This window comes from Argentina silus (assembly GCF_951799395.1).
Source record: "Argentina silus genome assembly, chromosome: 7".
Classification (NCBI taxonomy): Eukaryota; Metazoa; Chordata; class Actinopteri; order Argentiniformes; family Argentinidae; genus Argentina; species Argentina silus.
In genome coordinates, this window is record NC_139661.1 from 2,737,647 (window position 1) to 2,758,321 (window position 20,675).

At 42.8% G+C, this 20,675-nt stretch overlaps 4 protein-coding genes across 6 annotated transcripts; 2 read left to right on the forward strand and 2 right to left on the reverse strand.

Moving 5' to 3' along the window:
* The first annotated feature begins 784 nt into the window (after nucleotides 1-784).
* atp5meb (ATP synthase membrane subunit eb) lies at nucleotides 785-2,779 on the forward strand. The gene is made up of 4 exons (XM_083673010.1): nucleotides 785-915; nucleotides 1,312-1,366; nucleotides 1,684-1,782; nucleotides 2,196-2,779. The coding sequence occupies exons 1-4, from the start codon at nucleotides 880-882 to the stop codon at nucleotides 2,219-2,221; spliced, it is 216 nt and encodes a 71-aa protein (XP_083529136.1). The 5' UTR covers nucleotides 785-879; the 3' UTR covers nucleotides 2,222-2,779.
* Nucleotides 2,780-4,995: 2,216 nt separating this feature from the next.
* On the forward strand, nucleotides 4,996-6,293 carry LOC310806963 (purpurin-like; the record flags this gene model as incomplete). Its single annotated transcript, XM_083673244.1, has 5 exons — nucleotides 4,996-5,109; nucleotides 5,219-5,355; nucleotides 5,551-5,663; nucleotides 5,779-5,995; nucleotides 6,266-6,293. 5 exons carry the CDS (start codon nucleotides 4,996-4,998, stop codon nucleotides 6,291-6,293), a joined length of 609 nt encoding a protein of 202 aa, XP_083529370.1.
* An 883-nt stretch (nucleotides 6,294-7,176) lies between these two features.
* On the reverse strand, nucleotides 7,177-8,997 carry c5ar1 (complement C5a receptor 1; the record flags this gene model as incomplete). Its single annotated transcript, XM_083673245.1, has 1 exon — nucleotides 7,177-8,997. The coding sequence occupies one exon, from the start codon at nucleotides 8,995-8,997 to the stop codon at nucleotides 7,942-7,944; it is 1,056 nt and encodes a 351-aa protein (XP_083529371.1). The 3' UTR covers nucleotides 7,177-7,941.
* Nucleotides 8,998-11,774: 2,777 nt separating this feature from the next.
* Nucleotides 11,775-18,898, reverse strand: idua (alpha-L-iduronidase). 3 transcript variants are annotated; one of them, XM_083673074.1, is made up of 14 exons: nucleotides 18,604-18,898; nucleotides 16,721-16,861; nucleotides 16,163-16,245; nucleotides 15,905-16,012; nucleotides 15,645-15,740; nucleotides 15,314-15,516; nucleotides 14,996-15,142; nucleotides 14,606-14,822; nucleotides 14,209-14,418; nucleotides 13,851-13,972; nucleotides 12,772-12,897; nucleotides 12,566-12,642; nucleotides 12,379-12,479; nucleotides 11,775-12,165 (listed from the first exon to the last, which is right to left on the reverse strand). In XM_083673074.1, the coding sequence occupies exons 1-14, from the start codon at nucleotides 18,807-18,809 to the stop codon at nucleotides 12,065-12,067; spliced, it is 1,938 nt and encodes a 645-aa protein (XP_083529200.1). In that variant the 5' UTR covers nucleotides 18,810-18,898; the 3' UTR covers nucleotides 11,775-12,064. The 3 variants fall into 3 exon arrangements, with proteins under 3 accessions (XP_083529200.1, XP_083529199.1, XP_083529201.1); XM_083673073.1 differs by having other exon boundaries at nucleotides 14,996-15,175; XM_083673075.1 differs by lacking the exons at nucleotides 11,775-12,165; nucleotides 12,379-12,479; nucleotides 12,566-12,642 and having other exon boundaries at nucleotides 12,835-12,897; nucleotides 13,827-13,972; nucleotides 14,996-15,175.
* Between the last annotated feature and the right edge of the window lie 1,777 nt (nucleotides 18,899-20,675).

Below are 20,675 nucleotides of genomic sequence, written 5' to 3' on the forward strand. Positions count from 1 at the left end.
GAAACTGTGCTGTGCTGCTATGATTTTAAAATATATTAGCTGCCTGTACAGTACGTATATAGCTTCCAAATCAAGATTTTTTACTTATTTCTCACACTTGTTGTTGACAGTATTTGATGTAATTTTACTGGATGTCAATGTACCTTAAATTAAGAGTGGCTTGCTTGGACTTGACATATGTGCACTGATTTGTGGGGGTGGGGTCTGTGGGGGGATAGGATGGGACTTTTTGGTGGGGGGGGGGGGATTTTTGGCTGGGGAAGCTTTACATGCTGCTTTTTTTGTTATATTATGTTATGTTTTGCTGTTTGTACATTTGAATTGGAGATGTATTTGACTGACAATCCTGTTTTGCACCATCTACCCATTAAATGCTGATATTCCCTGAGTATTTCTGTGCATAATTTTCATGCAGCAAATAAAAACATGTTTATCATTAAAATATCACATTTTGATTTCAGAGGCCTACTGAATATCATGATAAAATCAGTCTGACCGTGTGAGAAGAGTCAATATAGAAGCCGATAAGTAATGCTAATGAATAAGGTCACATGGATCTCTGCTGACACCTTGTGGTAGATCTTAGGTAGATCTTTTGAATGACGTCAGATTTATCATCTCTTGATTTTCTAGGATTTTGTTCTGAAGTTTAAGATTTAAGTTCTGAACACACCTTATTTTATTAGTAGTAATAAAGTCATAGTACATATTCACGGATCAACAGCATAAACGGTGTAAAATTAGACGTCACCGTTTCAGAAATTGAATTTCCCCACAATCCTTTTCGCTAGTAAAGTGACCTCTGTTGTTTCTGCACAGAAACCAGTCAGGCAGGCAGGCTAGGCTAGGCTAACCAAGGCTAACCAAGCCAGCAGCAAAATGGTCCCTCCTGTGCAAGTGTCACCGCTTATCAAGGTTCGTATAATCATCGTTGTGAAACATGCTGTTTGACAGTCTAATACGATTGGGTTTTATATATTTATTTTTTGCATGCATTCAGAGCTAACAGCTGTCTAGCTAACTTTAGCTAACGTGCTGCATGCTTGCAAGGGACGGCCTAGCTAGGCAGCTTCTTTCCACCCGGCTTCATGCTTGCTTGTAGACGGCATGTCCTTTCGAAGCAAACTTGTCGAATTGCAATCATTGATTGCTTAGTGAATTAGTTTACACACTGTTAGGACAGCACATTGCAAGGGGCCAGGGTCGTTTGGAGGTTTGCAAGGTGCAGACACACACCCCCTCTCTCATACTCAGCAGGAAAACCATTGCCTAACACTACTACTGTATGCACTATTTGTGTTTTCATTACAGTTTGCAAGGTATTCTGCCTTGATCGCTGGTATCGTTTATGGCAAGAGGAGATATGGTGAGTATTGCCCTTGAAAACAGTGCAGTCAGTAGCTAGTTAGCAGCAGGACATAATGTACTGTAAGTGACCTCCAGCAGAAAAGAACCACACTGGCTGTTATTTGTGCATACCATCAGACAGTGGGCCACCAGTAAAAATCAAATAACGGAGCAAACGTTTTTGAATCTATTTGAGGTCTATAGTTTGTTTATAAAGAGTTATGTGGCAACCTGGACTGTCTTTCAGACTCTAATGCACAGTACAATTGACTCCATGGAGTGAATATTAAAGTTATTAATGAAAACATCCTCTCCCCCTCTTCAACTCGATTTCAGATGAGCTGAAGCCTATTGCTGCAGAGGAAAGGAGGATTGAGGAAGAGGAAAAGAAGGTCCGGGAAGAGCAAGAACGTATTGCAAAACAGTTAGCAGAAGGTAAACACCCATGTTTGACATCAGTTGACTGCAAGATAAATGTTACTGTACATTTGTTGTATTTACATGTTTGTATTGGTTGTTCTATGAAGGCTAATTCTCTAATCAGATTCATTAAGAGATTGTATTATGATTAACCTTTGCCTCGTTCAAGGGACTGAATCATTTGGCAGACGCCGGCCTTAAATTGACCCCCAGCCCCCTTCTCCTTACGGAGTTCTGAAGATTAGCAACTTGTTAATAGCTACACCTTGCCAGACAGTGTTTTAGCCATGTTGATTAGACCTATCCAATTCTCTCAGATCACCATAAGGGCATAGAGGAGGCTAGGGGGTGGTTTGGGTGAGGGACTTAACCTTTGTTTCTCTGCCCTCTCTCTCTCTCTCTCTCTCTCTCTCTCTCTCTCTCAACAGCCAGTGAAGAAACTATCTTGAAATGAGGTGGCATTTGAAGAAGTTGCAGTGAAAGGATCCTCAGATCCCCCCCCACCCCCTGATTCCCTCAAAATATATGGTCAAAAACTCTCCCCCACACATGGATGTGTGCACACTTTTACCTCAACTCCACACACTTTATCTGGAGACCAGATACAGTACTTACATGGCATGTAAATTAAAAGCTTATTATTTGGACTCAGCATTGTAATATCGCAAATGCAACTGTGTTGTTAAGTTCATGTTTGTACCCTCACGACAATGTCATATAAATGCATAACTACACGATAAACATGTTTCTTTGCCTATTTCTCTTTTCCCCTTATCAACCCTTTTCTCACAGATACTTTGTTACCAAATAATGAATTTACTGTAAATAGAATAATCACCTGTAGGTTTTCATTTACATCTCAGGGATATGTTCCCATATGTTTTGTATCCACGTCCTTACAATTCGACAGACTTACAATTCTTAATTCTAGATGACAACATATGTGGGGAAACCTCCATTTGATTCCACTGACAAGTAATGAATTATAGTAATAAAGGACATATGAGGAAAACTGGTCTGCGCTCCATGTTATTGTAATGCACGTAAATGGGAAGACGAGATGATATTGAGCTAGGGGGTGATTCAGGCAGGGCGCTCTTTAAGGTAAACAGTGCAGCTGTCCATCAGGTGACAGGACAGCTGATTCACACATATGTATGAACACCGTCACATGTTCAAGGGCCGGAGGCTTAAAAGCATCAAAGTTTACGCTCGTCTGTGGCATTCAACAGTTGTGTAAGTTTTGTGTGCCCGTTCCACCCACCACCCCAGCCTCCACCTGCTTAGTCACTGTATGTAACCTACAGTGGCTTCGGAAAGTATTCAGACGCTTCACTTTTTCCACATTTGTTCAACTTATTGAGTGATTTGTTGACGAAATTTTTTGCATTTGAGCACATTTTAAGTGTCATAACAAAGGGTTTGAATACTTTATGTGAATTAGGTATTTCTATATTTCAATTTTAATACATTTGCAGAAATGTCTCAAAAAGTGTTTTCGCCTTGTCATTATGGGGTATTGTGTGTGGATTGATGGCAAAAATACATTTAATCAATTTTAAATTGAGTCTATAACACAACAAAATGTGGAAAAATGTAAATCCTTGTTGTGGTCGTTTCACTCCAATATACGCCAAGCTTAAATCTATCACCATTTTCATGCAATAAATGGTTAAAACTGACATGAGTGTAATGACTGAACTCATTGACTGAATTCAAGCAAAGCCCTCAAGTGTTGTCAAGGCAAAAGGCCAAAGGTGCCAAGCTGCAGTAGGTAAAGCTGAACACAGGCTAAATATAGGCAGTCAACAGTGTTGTTATAATAGGCAACAGACACATTTATACATGGCACACATTGTGTAATATACTAAATACACTATAAATAACTACTGTAGGCGATCAAGTTAAGGACATCAAGGGTGATGCCTTAAGTGTCTTCATAGGTCCTACGCCTTGCATAGAGAGAATGGTCTGAAATGACCTGGTCATGAGTGACCTAATGCATCTATTTCACCTGGTCTCAGACATTTTAATGAGCTTCAGCTGTCTCTTGCCAATGACGTTTGTCTGGGATTAAAAGGAAAAGCTCCTGTAGCACTTAGGGACAGGCTGAACCTAAACACACACATACCGTAACAACACGTGTGTGTTATGTTTTCTTAGACAGAAGTTATTGTTCAAGTTAACAGTATATTCATATGTCATAGTGTAAAGTGTGCAGAAATAGGAGAATTCATCCATTCATCCATCATAGGAAATATAATACACTCAAAACTGTGTATTAACAATTAGTGTTTGAAGTCACTAAATGAGAGTACTTGATGGAATTCAATGAAAAAGAATTCATATAAAACCAAAGGATTTTACTATAGACATTTATCATTGTAGTAATTGACAGTTTGTTATTCAACCCTTTATATTCTTCATATTCTTTTTTGTTTTTTTTAGGGCATTTCTGCTTTATTGGGATAGAGACAGTAGAGATTGACAGGAAGGAGGGATGACATGCAAGATAGGTCGAGGGTCAGAATCGAACCAGGAACCTTGCGAATACGTGGTAAGCGCATTAGTGTGCTACTCCACCAAGCGCCCCATATTCTTCATAGTTTAATTGTACATGATATAGTCTACTGAGCAGATATGCTATATATATATACATACTGAATAATAATACTAAGGATGATTATTGCTAATAAAAACATCTACTGTGTGTGTAAAATAGGAAATCTTATGTATTTGTATTACATAATACACTGTGTTACCCTGTAAACATTGAACTTACTTAATGTGAGGCTTAAATAAACTAATCCCTTGGACATGTGTTTTCTCTGTGTTCAGACTATATACCCCTGCAACAATTACATAAAGCCATTTCAATGCTGTATGGTAGAGTTCAGCTTAGTGCTAGGATTTTGGTAACTGGATTAGCAATAGATTTAAACCCCTTACTTAGGTTCTCAAGATGTGAAAATAATGAGCTTGTGGGTATATAAGGACACCAGACAGGCATCTCACAACAGTCAAAGAGAAACTTAACGCTTGATTGAAACATTACCTCTTCCTCCTTTCCATATTCCAGGTATGTTTTTGTTACTTACTTACTCAGCCTCTTAAAACAGGATATTGATAGTCAGATGGTACTACTGTATAGTGGTCCTCTGAATTGACATTTGATATCACAGCATATTGATACTGTACTCGAACAAATAGACTTCTTTCTCCTCCAGAATGGACTACAATATGCTTGCCCTGGTTGTGGTCCTCTTCGCGTGTCTGGAGCAGACCCGGGCCTCCTGCGTGGTCGACAGTTTCACAGTCAAACAGGACTTTGAACCCAAGAGAGTGAGCACAGCAGATGAAATCACATTCTGAAGCCTATCATGTAGTAGACCACCCTGAACCTGCGAAGCTTTACGACTGTACGTCTAACCTGTGTTCCTCTGTGCTGCAGTACGCAGGAAAATGGTATGCTCTGCAGAAGAAAGACCCCGAGGGGCTCTTCCTCCAGGACAACATCTCTGCCGAGTACACCATCGACGACGACGGCTCCATGATCGCCTCCTCCAAGGGCCGCGTCACGCTGTTCGGGTAAGAGCCGGGAATCGTCGCTGAGGATATCGTCAATTTGGGAAATAGGAAATTCTCCTTCAACGTACAATGTCACTGTGAATGAAACGTGAAAGGAGTTTATGAGTGAAAATACAGTATTGTGTTTCTAATGAATTGTCATTTCGTGCTAACGTGTTGTATGTCTGACATGTTTTTTCCCCATTGACTTGATAGATTCTGGGTTGTGTGCGCTGACATGGCTGCCCAGTACTCTGTGCCTGACCCCACCAACCCTGGAAAGATGTTCATGAACTACCAGGGACTGGCCAGCTACCTCTCCAGTGGTGGTGAGTGTTATGAATTGACTCTCTATACACATCTATGTCGATCCATTCTCAAAACACAGAGACATGGCAATGGTTTGCCCTCTTGAGACTCAATCAATATCCCCTCCCCTCTCAGGTGACAACTACTGGGTCATTGACACCGACTATGACAACTATGCCATCACCTATGCCTGCCGCACCCAGAAGGATGATGGAAGCTGTGAAGATGGCTACTCCCTGATCTTCTCCCGCAGCCCCCGTGGTCTGCCCCCACCAATCCAGAAGATCGTCCGCCAGAAACAGGAGGAGATCTGCATGGCTGGACAGTATGAGCCCGTGCTGCAGTCTGGTAAGTGTTGTAGGCCTGTCCTTTGTTGCCATGGCTGTACAGATTGAATTCCCTTAGTTTACAACATTTCTTTGTATTTTTTATGAATCGGTTTTCTATATATCAGACCTCGGACAACAAGTAAAAGCTAGAGCGACATGTAGCCAAGTAAACAAGAGTGTCAGCTTCTCACACACTCATGAGAGTACTCTTAATCTTCGAATTTCACACCAGTGTCACTTCCTCTCCTCCGTTGTGCTGATATGACTCTTTTCCTTTCTCTCCCCCCCCACAGGAGCTTGTTAAACTTGACCTCCGTCTGAGCTTGCTGTGCTGCCGTCGGGTTCAACGGGATCCCTACAGTGTGCTGACATGGACAGAGAGGGGAATGAGTTTGCTACTTTTCCTTATTCATCAATTACAATGAGCCCGTCCTCCGATTTCTCCCTCCACCAGCCTCCACTAAGAGATCCAATGAAGTCTTTTGAGATACACATAGGAGATTATAACATAATAAGTAGTTGGCTGTTTCCAAAAGAAAGACACAAAAAAACATAGTGAGTACAATACAAAGCCCCTGCCAATTAGCAAACTATACAATGCCAACAGTGATGCATGCACTGACCCAATCTCTTTAATCATTTAAAATACAGGGGGTCAGTTAAATGTGGTGATAGAATCTACCTATCTATCTATCTATCTCTGTGTTACCCTAAGGAAACACTAACATCACAGTGTTGTATCACTCTCTCACTGTTTATGTCGACAACAATACTGTAAAGCTGAAATACATTTTGTAAAGAAACTTTGAGTTGTCAGTGTCTTTGTAAATAATAATGTGTCATTTGTGTTTAATGAAGAGACTGGTATGAACTGTTTAATGTTATCCTTTTACAATGTCTGGTCTTAAATAAGGTGTTATATCTATGGACTTGGACAGCCATCTCCATCTCCTTATACAGCATTAGAGGGACTTCATCTTTCATCTTTCTCCAAGGAACTTTGTGTGTGTGTGTGTGTGTGTGTGTGTGTGTGTGTGTGTGTGTGTGTGTGGGGGGGGGGGGGGGGTTAGGGTTAGGGGGTTAGACATAAAGGGCCGGTTTCACAGACAAGGCAAAACATATTTATTTGAAAATTAATTTACAACTTAAGAAACAAATACTGGAATGATAACATCACTTCTAACTTTGCATTGGATTGGTTTGCAAACCACATGTTATTCTCCTTTGATTGATTCCTTAATTAAAACATCTTGTAGGGAATCCTTCAAAAGAGTGAGGCACAGATGACAAGTTGAATCGATAGGCGTTGGCATAAGCTTTATTGGAGTACAGCAAAAAGTACATGCAAACCTATCTTTACCTTATTTGACATACTCTCCATCATCAAACAATCGTCATAAACAAGTGGAAAAGAACAATGTGTTGATTTATAAGACAAATACTTATAAGACAAATCTTTGCAGCCTTGGGCTGTTCAGGGGCATGTAAGAGTTTCAAAAGATACAAAACCTCTGATCAACCCACATGTCCTGGGGCCACAAATATAGGGCACGCAAAGACAGCAGTTTCCTGATAAGCACACAGAGAGTCACACAGATGAGTGAAAATATACAGTTTCATCAACAACAACTTGCACTTCAGGTATTTGCATACCATTCAGATGGTACAGTAGGGTACTTAAATCTCACCACTTTAACGTTTAGTAATTAGGCTGTAACACCATAATACCAAGTAATCCCATACTTGCCAATACATTAACAAAAGACGCATTCATCAAATTATAGTATCTTACTTTTTACAGCAGAAATGAAACTAAATGGAATGTAAGTGAAATGCAAAAAAAACTGAAGTTGTGTTTATGCTTTACAACAAGTCAGAGTGACTGTTGGAGGAAACTAAGAGAAAGAAGGAGGAGATTCCTGTTGTATTGCGAAACAACGTGAGCGCACACACACGCACTCTGTACACACTACATCACACTGGTGCTTTCCACTGAGATCTTAGGGTTGGAGATGCTTGTTTTCCCCACCGGCTGCTCAGTAGCAAAGTTGAGCATACTGCGCAGAGAGCGAGACAAACTGTCCTTAAAGCCAGGGCCCAGGCACACGTAGAGCAGAGGGTTGAGGCAGCTGTTAGAGTATGCCAGGCAGAATGCCAATGCGTGTGCCAGATTAATGTTGGCGCTGTGTGGCGAGTTCAGAGGGGTCTTAAGCAACAAGAAGTCCAGGAGGTGCAGTGGAAACCAGCACAGGAAGAAGCTGAGTACCACGGCAGCAATAACCCTCACCATGCGTCGCGTACGTGCCGCGTTTGCCCCCCCTCTCCCCATGTGTGCTCCACGCTCAGCCTTGCAGTACACCACCAAATGACATGCCACGATGACCAGGAAGGGCAGGAGGAAGCTCACCACAAACCGCAAGGTGGTGACAGTCCAGCCACTGGCATTAGTATATTGTCCTACACATAAGGCCTTCGTGGGGCTCAGGCGGACCTCATTCAAATGAACGAACTGGGGGATGGTACCCAGGAGTGCCAGGAGCCACACTCCAACACACACCCAGCTGGCCGACTGAGGCCTCCTCCTGTTCTGGCACCACACGGGCTGGCTGACCAGCAGCCAGCGGTCCAGGCTGATAAGCACCAGCAGCAGAACGCTGCAGTACAAGACCAGGTAGATGAGGCCCTTCAGCAGCTTGCAGGCGACGACGCCGAAGGGCCAGTGCTGGTCCAGGGCCAGGGAGACCATCAGCAGAGGCAGGGTCAGGCAGCACAGCAGGTCAGCCACAGCCAGGTTGAGGAACCACAGCGAGGTGACGGAGCGTGGCATGCAGAAGCCCGTCACCCACACCACCAGAGCATTGCCCGGCACGCCCAGTAGGAAGACCAGGCCGTAGCAGACCAGAAGCACCAAGTGACGGGCTCCAACCACAGAAGGTTTGTCAAGTACCACTAGAGTCACGTTTTCCAGTTCCCCTTCAGTGAAAATCGAGTCCAAATCAAAATTGTCCAAATCAAAATCGGCCATGCTTGGAGGTGTCTGTTGAGAGGAATGGAAAATTCTGTACTATTAGAAAAGGATTATTGTATTGACACAGAATGACAACAAGCTGAACCACAGTATAATAAGGGGTGTAGCATCAATAAAAATAAATCAATCAATAAATGAAAGTCATTTATGCTAGCTCATATAAGCACCAACTTTTGTGAGGAGAGTGCTACGACAATTTTTTCAACATTCAAGATTCCCCCAACAATCAAGACATTTTTGGCATATCCTAAATGAGATAAGAATAGGGTTCGAGCGGTAATGTGTAGGAATGACGCAAACAACACACTTGAATCTATGAATGTACACTTATCAGTATTGTACAGAGCAATATCAGACAGAAATTCACCATTCAAGTAAAAAATAACTCAATTTGGCCATACCAGACACAGTAAAGTTAAGGTTATGTTTACCTCAGATTTCAGATGTGTGGCTTTGGCGTCGTAATGCTAGCGTTACGGTTAGTTTGTTCCTCACACTACCCCACACTTATAAAGGAAGTGTTCATCACACTGCGTGGGTCATGTCCACATATTCAAGATCTCATCACACGCATGAGGAAATTGCCAATTTTCTGAAGAGTCAAGTAAAACTATATTTATCAGTATATTTCAACACTTTTCCCTTTAGAAATTGGAATTTCCCCTTTGCTTGCACATACTCTTTTTTGCATTAGAAACCATCAGAGAAACGCTATTAATGGGAAATAAATACATACAGTGCCTATAGAAAGTCATCATACCCCTTTGAAATAGTTACTATATTTGTCGTACAGCCTGAAATCAAAACCCATTAAAAAAAAACTTTTTCCAGCTTTATGTACAAATTTAGCCATACAACATCAAATACTTTGTAGAGCCACCTTTTGCTGCAATTACAGCCATCAATCTGTTTGGATATGTCTCTACTAGCTTTGCACACCTAGATTGGAGAATATTTGCCCATTCTTCCTTGCAGAATTGTTCGAGTTCAGTCAAATTCCGTGGTGAGCAGCGATGGACTGCTCTCTTCAAGTCCATCCACAGATTTTGGATTTAAGTCAGGGCTCTGACTTGGCCACTCAAGGACATTCACCTTTCTATCCTTAAGCCACTGCGTTGTTCTTTTGGCGGTATGTTTAGGATCGTTGTCGTGTTGGAAGGTGAATGACCTGTCCATCTTCAGCTGTCTAGCAGAGGGACGCAGGTTGTCCTCAAGAATTTGGGTGTACTTGGCAGCATCCATTTTCCCTTCAATCCTGACCAATTGCCCAGTCCCTGCTGAAGAGAAACATCTCCACAACATAATGTTGCCACCACCATGCTTCACAGTAGGTATGGTGTGTTTTGGGTGGTGTGCTGTGTTTGGTTTTCGCCAAACATAGCGCTTGGAGTTCAGTCCAAAAAGTTCAATCTTAGTCTCGTCTGACCATAAAACTAAAAGCTTGTGAGATTGTTGTCACATGCACAGACAGACCTGTCCCAGCCATAAAGACTTGTAAGTCCTTCAAAGTTGCCTTTGGCCTCTTGGTAGCTTCTCTGATCAATGTCCTCCTGGCTCAGTCATCCAGTTTGGACGGACGGCCTGATCAAGGTGTTGGTGGTGCCATACGCCTTCCACTTCTTAATGATGCTCTGAACGGTACTCAGAGGGATAGCTAAAGCCTTTGAAATCTTTTTGTAGCCTTCACCTAACTTGTGCCTTCCTACAACTTTATCCCAGAGGCCTTTTGAAAGTACTTTTCCAACCATGGTGAATTCTTTGCAGAACCATGCACTTCTAGTAGTGGAATCCTCAAGAAACAGCTGGTTTTATTCTGAAGTAATCAAAACCGCTACAATTGATGTCAGGTGGGGGGCAATTAGCCTGGTGTTTGATCTGGAAGTTGATTGGTTGCACCTGAGCAAGTTTATAATGGTATACTCTAAGGGGCTGATCACTTAACCAAACCAGGTATTTCACTAATTAATTTTTTAATAATTGTCCAGAATTTTTAAAATTATTTTCACTTTGATGATGAGGGTTATAATGTGTACATACAGCTCAAAAAAGTTAGATTTGATTTATTTTAATTTCCAGGGTGTAATGTGACAAAAGGTAAAGATTTCACAGGGTATGATGACTTTCTATAGGCACTGTATATGCAAGGACGACTAAAACGAATCGATAGTTTGTCAATTATTAGTATTAGACTGAATAGACTGGTGATATTGTGTTATACAGTATGTTGTTTGTATATTGCAGTGTGAATGTGGATGTGTGTGGGAACATTCTCTTTTTTTTTTTTTTTTTTTTTTTTTAAATGCCTACTATTATTGTGAATGTGCAATGAGTTAAAAAAAAAGAAAAGAAAAAAAAGAAGAAGATATTCCAATGACCGGAGCACCATAAAACATGTTGAAAACATTATTATCTATATGTATAGTTTACTGAGACAATTTGCAGAGAAGTAAAAGCTATACACATTACACACAGTGTATCGCAAGTGTATATTTTGACATAGTGAGGGGTTTGAGGAGGGTATGTGACATTATCGATAGAGGAAGGTGTATATTTTGACATAGTGAGGGTTTTGAGGAGGGTATGTGACATTATCGATAGAGGAAGGTGTATATTTTGACATAGTGAGGGTTTTGAGGAGGGTATTTCATCATTGCCTTTAGAAGTAGGAAAACATGTAGAAACTGGTATTTCTAAAGGCCCTGAATGGAAGCACACACCTCTGGTCTCAAGGGCTACATGGTGCTCTTTATGACTGATATGAACAAGATTCAAGATGGCTTAAAAAAATCACAAAGCTTTTACTTATTCATACTGTAGTAAAATGTTTTTTTGAAAAAAAAATACTTGTAAGTAAAAATCATTCGAAACATAAAACATTTCAGACTTTCACAAAATATCTGAAAAATAGTGATCAATTTTGAATTTATATTTTCTGAAAAACTATTCACACTGTACAAAAGCAAAAGCTAAACTACGACAAAGTTTACAGTAGGCAAGCCATTGTACACTCATTGTCCAAAATGTTTCGGTCATGGCACTATGTTTGAAATGGTGCTGTAGTTGATCAGTGCTCCTCTGAATATCTCTGAGACGGCGAATATTCCCCAGGTCTTCCCCAGTAGTCAATAGATCGCACTCTGTAGACGCCACTCACCTCCATGGTTTCTGTAAGACAAAAAAAAGAAAAGACACACAGATTTTGAAATGTTTTGAAAAGGCAAAAGCACGTAGTAATCTATCTAATAGTTGACTATTTCTTGAGAATACGGAAGTACAGTAAGACTACCCTCTATAAAGTAGAAAGAATTGATGATTGCTTTTGTTATATATTGAACGCCTTTCACTGTCGTCTGTGCTAACATCTGCATACATTCTTACCTGGTGAGAACACATAGGATGTGAAAATGGTATCCCGGGTATTTATCCTTTGGAATTCATGTTGATCTTTGGAAAACTCAACGTCAAACGTCTTAATGCATCTACAAATAAAGCAGAAAATGAGCTTGATTTCTTCCTCATCAAAAAGCGGAGGTGACATAAAAGGAGAAGAAATACAAACACTGACTTGGAATTGACACACTGATCGTTCCACACGATCAGAACCTGGCCTGTTGTGATGCTGATGAAACGCAGTCCATTCACCTTGTAGGGGGATCAACCGGATACAGTTAGACATCTAGCGATTGAATATGCAAATAGTATCTTAGAATAACTAAAGTGTCAGATACTGTCGTCGAAGCCTGTGTCATGTATGCTGTAGCCCCCACTCACCTGGTCTGGTGCTGCCTTCGGCAGGGCACACACATGGACGAGGAGGACAGAGGGCGAAGACAGCCTTGCGGTCAACCTCAGAGTCCCCTCAGAGGGCACAGGCAGGGGGCCATCCCGCTGAGGGTCCTGGGATAACAATGCAAGTGAATTCAGGTGAGAGCAACAACATTCTGAAAACACTCAGAGGGAATTGGCTGCCATGTTCACACATTTGTGATATCTATCTATCTATCTATCTATCTATCTATCTATCTGAGCCTATACGTCTCCAGTCACTGGTGTTAACTTGTAAATATATCACAGATACACATACATTTCACTGAAATCCATCCATCCATATATATATATACACTCACATAACACTTTATTAGGAACACTATAGTAATACTGGGTAGGGCCTCCCTTTGCTCTCAAAACGGCCTCGATTCTTCGTGGCATTGATTCCACAAGATGTTGGAAATATTCCTTTGAGATTCTGGTCCATGATGACATGATTGCATCACGCAATTCCTGCAGATTTTTCAAGTGCTCATTCAAGCTGTGAATCTCCCTTTCTACCACATCCCAAAGGTGTTCTATTGGATTCAGATCCGGTGATTGGGAAGGTCACTGAAGAACACTGAAGTCATTGTCACGATCATGAAACCAGTTTGAGGCGACTTCTGCTTTGTGACATGGTGCATTATCATGCTGGAAGTAGCCATTAGAAGATGGGTAAATTGTGGCCATGAAGGGATGCACATGGTCAGCAACAATACTGAAATAGGCCCAAAGTGTGCCAAGAAAACATTCCCCGCACCATTACACCACCTCCACCATGAGAAGGTGTTCCGGTGAGTGTATACATACACACACACACACACACACACACACACACACACACACACACACACACACACACACACACACACACACACACACACACACACACACACACACACACACACACACACACACACACACACACACACACACAAACACACACACACACACACACACACACACACACACACACACACACACACACGAGGAATACGTGACAGGCTCAGAGACACCTGGTTGGGTGTCTATGATTGTACCTCTATGTTCCTCAGCTGTCTGAACTGGTCTGCTGTGGGGTAGTCTGGGCTGCCCATGCCCTGCCACATCTGGTATGGGTTGGTCACGTTGTTATCCAGGTAATACGTCACATACACCAGTCCTAGGATCAGAGAGGAACATTCATATTTCATGAAACGTTGTTGAAGCATCCCTCAAGGTCACCCACTGCTCCTCTACCTGTGTAGTAACTGTGATTAGTCTAGTAACAGCATTGTATGAACCTGTTGTTACTAAGTACATTAGTAGCTGTTTAGAATTGTTTTCGTGATGGAGTTGATCGGTTGAGCAACTACTAAATCTACGGTTCAGCAACCCGCCCCCCCATCCCCAACTCACCCTTTTGTCCTGAGAATCCTTTGAGGGAGACGGTGACGTGGTCTGTGGTGGTGGATGAGCTGTTGTCATCGCTGTTGTAGACCAGTACCGTGGCCTGCCAGCTGTCAGAGGTCCCGGGCATGAGGGGGGCATGGGTGCTGGCAAGGACCCCCAACGTACCATTGTCAGCCCCGCCGTCCTCCAAAACCCGGGCCTGTATCTGGGTCTCTCCTTTTGGTGAAACAGTAACAGCCACTGTTTCATTTCGTTGCGATCGTATGTGGAGGGAGACAGACTGACTAAGACCTGCCAAAATTCATCCTCAAATTTCGGAGTCTTTCCGTACAGTGACTCTGTCACTATGACATTAAAAGTCACTAAAAGACCCAATCTGTTTCTAGAAATCAGTGTGAGTCACCTAGCAGTGAAAGCAGGCCCATGACAGTCAACACGGGCTTCCTGAGCAGCTGAACGTGGGGCGGCTGGGTGTTGTTGATCTGGAAGCGTGCGGTCAGGGTACGCTGGGTGAACGGGTGTGGGTGGTAGCTGAGGAAGGCGTTGTCGTTGCTCAGCAGGGTGTAGTTGATGGTGTTGTTCGGGTCAGCCAACAGCAGGTCCTGGTGTTGGGAAATCACCTAGATAGAGATGGGGGGGGTGAGGATAGACCAGTGAGCTGTATTAAACTGATGGGACTTAGGGGTTAGAGTTAGGGTTAGGGTTAGGGTTAGGGCTAGGGCTAGGGTAAGGGCTGCAGCTAGGGTTAGGGTTGGAGTTAGGATTAGACCATCTCACTGTTTCTAAATGGTACCTTGACCACCATGGCTGCATATGTCACATCAGCCCTCCACGTCTGAGGGTTGGACCAGCCCACCAGGGGATCCGCCTCGTCATTGTACACGGGCAGGGTTCGGAAGAGAGGGAATCGCTCCTGAATCTCTCTCATGGTCTGGATCTCCTTTTCCATGATCGGCATGGAATAGCCTCCACCCTGGCAGACAGCCAAACATTACAAACTAAAAACACAGATAGTGCTCCACTTGTCAGGTACTGTTTCTCACACACACACACACACACACACACACACACACACACACACACACACACACACACACACGCACACACACACCTTCTTGTGCACGGCGATATAGTCAAGTCGGACCCCTCTCTCCCCAGTGAAAAAGTTGGTGCCGTTGTAGCAGTGCTGGAGCATGGCCCAGCAGAAGGTGGAGTGTCTGGATGAGTAGCAGCCGTCTCCTGGACCCCCAAACCGCAGGGTGCTACTGGCAGCCCACAGGCCCTCTGAACAGGCATCATAGTAATTCAAGAACCCTGGACGGAGGGAGGACGACACAAGCAGATACTCAGAGACATAAACGATCGTTCGTCACCTGTGAATGTATCACGCATCTTCCCATAACTATCTTGGACAAGTACGATGATGAGTACATATGAGTTACCTTGGATTGACACTGTGACATTGTCAAAATCATGGTTGTTGGGTTCATTCCATGTTTCAAAGTTCCATTGAGAGACGGTTCCTAAGCCGTACTTCTCTGAGGTGAAGAACGAATAGTGTTAGAAAGAAAATGGTATAGTGATGTATATTGTACGCAGTATTGTGCTGATCCATAGAGTAGTAGAGCATTAATGGTAGTAGTAGAGTACTAGCTCCATTCGAATAGACAACTGTGTGCTCCTCTAATCACTGCACACTCACCAATGTACCTCTTTGCAATAAGATACACCAGGTCCCTCCACTCCACCACTTGTCTCTTGTCCTCAAAGTCAGTGAAGTAGTTAGACACACTGCCCATCAATTCAAAACCTGCAACAAGCCCAAGTACTGTCAACCCGCAACCCTCTCAGCCATGTTGAGTGACAGCCAACCTCTTATCGTCAGTGCTAGGATAAATTGGGTCTGAGCAAATGTATAGTTTCACATAGGGAGCGGGGGGTGGGGGGGGAGCTACTTTACCTGGTCGTAGTCCATTAAGCCACAAGAGGTCAATCAGCTGGTCTAGTTTAGTGAAGTTGTAGTGAAGTTGTCCTTTTTCAACTCTGAAAAATCCAACAAATACATGAAATCGATGTAGAACATAATGGTGTACAAAGTGTGTCAGAATGCTGGGAGATCTCAGCATGAAATAACTGACATTTGTTGACTGACTGGCAAGTCCGCTAAGGACTGGTAATGATGGCTTATTCAAATACTTAATTTAACTTGAGAGCCAAGGTTGGCTAGTACAAATGTTCTATTTCATATATTCAAGATGGTCACACACACACACACACACACACACACACACACACACACACACACACACACACACACACACACACACACACACACACACACACACACACACACACACACACACACACACACACACACACACACACACACACACACACACACACAGCAAAAGGAGAAGGAGAGATAAAACGGAGATCCTGATCCTGAACAGAGCTGGACATGGTGACACTGTGTCCTTTTGGTACCACTAGACCCTGAGGCAGAGGACACCCCACTCACTGTGCTGTGATGAGCTCCAACATCCAGTGGATCCTCACTTGTTGGATGCCGCCATGGGGAACAGACCCCACGTAGGCCAGGTTCAGCTGCTGGTCCTTACTCAGGTCATACTGGTGGGCCTTTGTGTGAGGAAGAGGGGGACTGAAGAAGAAGGGAGAGAAGGAAGAGTTAAGATCAAAATGGAACCTACCACTGCTGCTATGCCACAGACCTGAAATACACCAAACAGGATTTTGTAATAAGATATTTTATTTTAATTGATGACCAAATTAATAATTGACACACTGTTGCAAAGATGACCTACTGTATAATACTCTTTTTCATAAAAGCTCAATGTTTCTAATTAGTAATGGACTAGAGTAAGAAAAAATATGGAAACTGAAACCCAGCGCTTTTACTAATCAATCCAATGCCTTTAACTCTAACGTGCTGGGGAATGAACAAAAACAGAGTCAGACTTATAACCTGGACAGAAGCATCTGGTATCTAACACACAGGCGCACACGCACACGCACACGCACACGCACGCACGTGGGCCCTTTATTTAGGGTGATTAAAATAATTGTATTTGATATTCCATGTGCAAATCAATTGAATTAACTTGTTTTTTAATCATCTGATTCAGGGAACATTTGTTTGGAAATCATTAACTCTTGATTGAGAAGTGTTGGAAATCATTATTATAAGAAACAGTTTCTTATTGCTATAAAAAATACATTACTGCAGTGTGCTAAATTTACTAATGTGATGGCCTGTTGATAAATGAGAGATGAATCAAGCATTAGTTCCATGGTACGTTGGATTAATACATGGAGAGGTTAAGGTCAGGTCATCAAGATGGATGTTGCAACACACGCATAACACAAGAGTGATGTAATGGAAAAATGCTAGGCTAGGAAAGGACAAATCAGAGTAGGTATATGTTTTCTTCAGCAGGTCAACTCGTTCCCAAGATGGAACGGACCGGCGATATCTCTACCTGGAACGGATCAGGTGTCAGGGGCTGGGACCAGCCTAAGCGCACCAACAAGGGGCGAGCCAAGTCTAAACCACGGCTCATCCCCAACCAAATAGCCAATCACAATCACTTTGTTTACTGTAAATGCTTTGTGTGACATTTGAATGTATCCATTTTTGGAGGGTTGGTTACAGATTAACAGCTTGCTGACTGTGATTTTCTTCGCCAAAAGTGGTCCTTGTACAAGCCTAGAATTCTGACATATAAATAAATAGCTAAAAGTAAGAAGTAGTTTGTCTGTGAACACAGCCGCTAAGATCATTGGTGCCCCACTCCCTTCCCTGCAAGAGACTTACTCCACCCGCCTCACCCGCAAAGTTACCTCGATTGTGAGCGACGCAAGCCAACCCTGTTCAGCCTCCTGCCTTCTGGAAGAAGGTATAGGAGCCTCCGTGCCCACACCACCAGACTCACGAAAAGCGTCATACCCCAAGCTGTCAGGAAGCTAAATTCTCTCCCCTCACTTCCCCCAGCCACATCCTCCAAGCTGTCAGGAAGCTGAAACCCCCCTCCCAACCCTTCAGCCCCCCCTCCCCCCCCTTCAGCCCCCCCCCCCTAAAAACACTACAGACTCTGGACAATCCACTATTCTATTGCTACAATCTACTATACACAGTATTTGGCTGCTATTTACTGTCTTTACTGACTGTTCTTTTTGCACTGTTTAAATTATTTTTATTGAATGTTTTACTTTTAGTATGTCCTATCTGTTGTGCCTGGGCACTTTATCTGTCTCACCGTGGGAGAGTGAGAAACGTCCTCTCGATTCCTTTGTATGTCTTGACATGTGAAGAATTGACAATAAAGCCACTTTGACTTTGACTTTGTCTTCTCCTTCAAATAAAGAACACGTTTTCACACTTACCAGAAACCGGTGCTCTTCCAGAAATGTTTTAAGTTTCTTAACGGCCTTCTTATATCCACTGTAATTTCATATGAAGAGCCAAAAGCATTGGGTAGTGCAATGAACAAACACAAGACAACACCGTTTATTACTCCTTGCATGCAACTGGGCATGTCACCTTTAGCCATCTCAACCTGCTGGCTATCTATCCAGTGATAACCACACATTTGATGGCATTATATTCGCATTAAAAAATGGGTCATCGTGAAAGTAAACGAGTGAACCAAAGTAAACCAAGAACAGACTTCCTTCTAGTTGCTCCAAAGTACCGCTGAGCAGAAGAGAGGAGTTGCAGCTGAGTATGATGACGTACACTACACGCGACGATTGCTATTGAGGCATGCGGAAGTCAACGCAGCTCTTATTATGAGTCAGATTATAGTTTTTTTTAAAACGAATACCCTGTTTGTTTATGCTACAAACAATCCTAAAATCAATGTCTGACGCAAAAAACTCAATGTATTGAATTTGATGGAATGGTTCATTCCCATGGGTCAATGTATATTGTCGCCCTACACTATCTCTGCAACAGTCTGTAAGATAAGTTCCCCCCCAAAAATTCGAAGGACGAAGCTGCACCTAAAAGCAACGCGTACTGTACATAAGGGAAAACATTTTTTGTTTGATTCTAAATTGATATAAAATAATAATAAAAATGTTTGATAGAAAATGCACTTTACATAGTTTTGTATTTGTTTAACAACACTAATGTCGAAAACACTTCAGTATTCAGACTCCTGCACTGGCCTCCCAGAAGCCATTTGACAAGCAAACATTGTTGTACCCTATATCCTCCAATTAAGTCAAAATGCCATCATCACAGTTCATTGCTTTATTGATGTCATTCCATTAATAACATAATTAATAATAAAAGTTAACAATAAGAGCTGCATGCAACTAGCTATTCAGTAAGACATATACATTGCAACATTGGCTATACACAAAGACCTTTACATGAAGACCTTTGCAAAAGAGAAAAGACACAGTTTTTCTGGCATCAGTTAACAGCACATAAGCTAAGCAGCCTCTTGGCCCAAAGCCTCTTGTCCGTCTTTGAGTTGAGCTGGAGGTGGCACGTAAATTGAAGGTGGCTTTCTGAATACGATAGGGGGAGATATCCCAATGGTTGGATGGTCTCCAAGATCCCCATAGGGACCAAAGGGATCGGAGGGGGGAATCGGAGGAGCAGAAGGCCAGAGGAAGGCTTGGCCTGGGTGAAAAGAGGGATTGTAGGAGGGCATATCCTGCTGAGGGACTAGAGCAACATAGGAGGTGTCGATTGTCGGTTTAGAGTTGGATGGAACCTCTGGGGGAAATGGCATGTCCTGTTGGAGTACAGAAAATGTCATCCCCTGTTGAGGTACAGAAAATGGCATGTCCTTTAGAGTTGGAATGCCCTGTTGGAGTGCAGAAAATGTCATACCCTGTTGAGGTACAGGAAATGGCATACCCCTTAGAGTTGGAATGCCCTGTTGGAGTACAGGAAATGTCATACCCTGTTGAGGTACAGGAAATGGCCTACCCCTTAGAGTTGGAATGCCCTGTTGGACTACAGGAAATGTCATACCCTGTTGAGGTACAGGAAATGGCATACCCCTTAGAGTTGGAATGCCCTGTTGGAGTACAGGAAATGTCATACCCTGTTGAGGTACAGGAAATGGCATGCCCTTTAGAGTTGGAATACCCTGTTGGAGTACAGGAAATGTCATACCCTGTTGAGGTACAGGAAATGGCATGCCCTTTAGAGTTGGAATACCCTGTTGGAGTACAGGAAATCCAATGCCCTCTTGGGGTACAGTAAATGGCATACCCTGTTGAGTTGGAATGCCCTGTTGGAGTACAGGAAATCCAATGCCCTCTTGGGGTACAGTAAATGGCATACCCTGTAGAGTTGGAATGCCCTGTTGGAGTACAGGAAATCCAATACCCTCTTGGGGTACAGGGAAAACCATACCCTGCTGAGATAGGAAAGTGGGAATGCCCTGCAGGATGAATGGTCTTGCCAGGATCATTTCCCGGTTCGGCTGCTGATT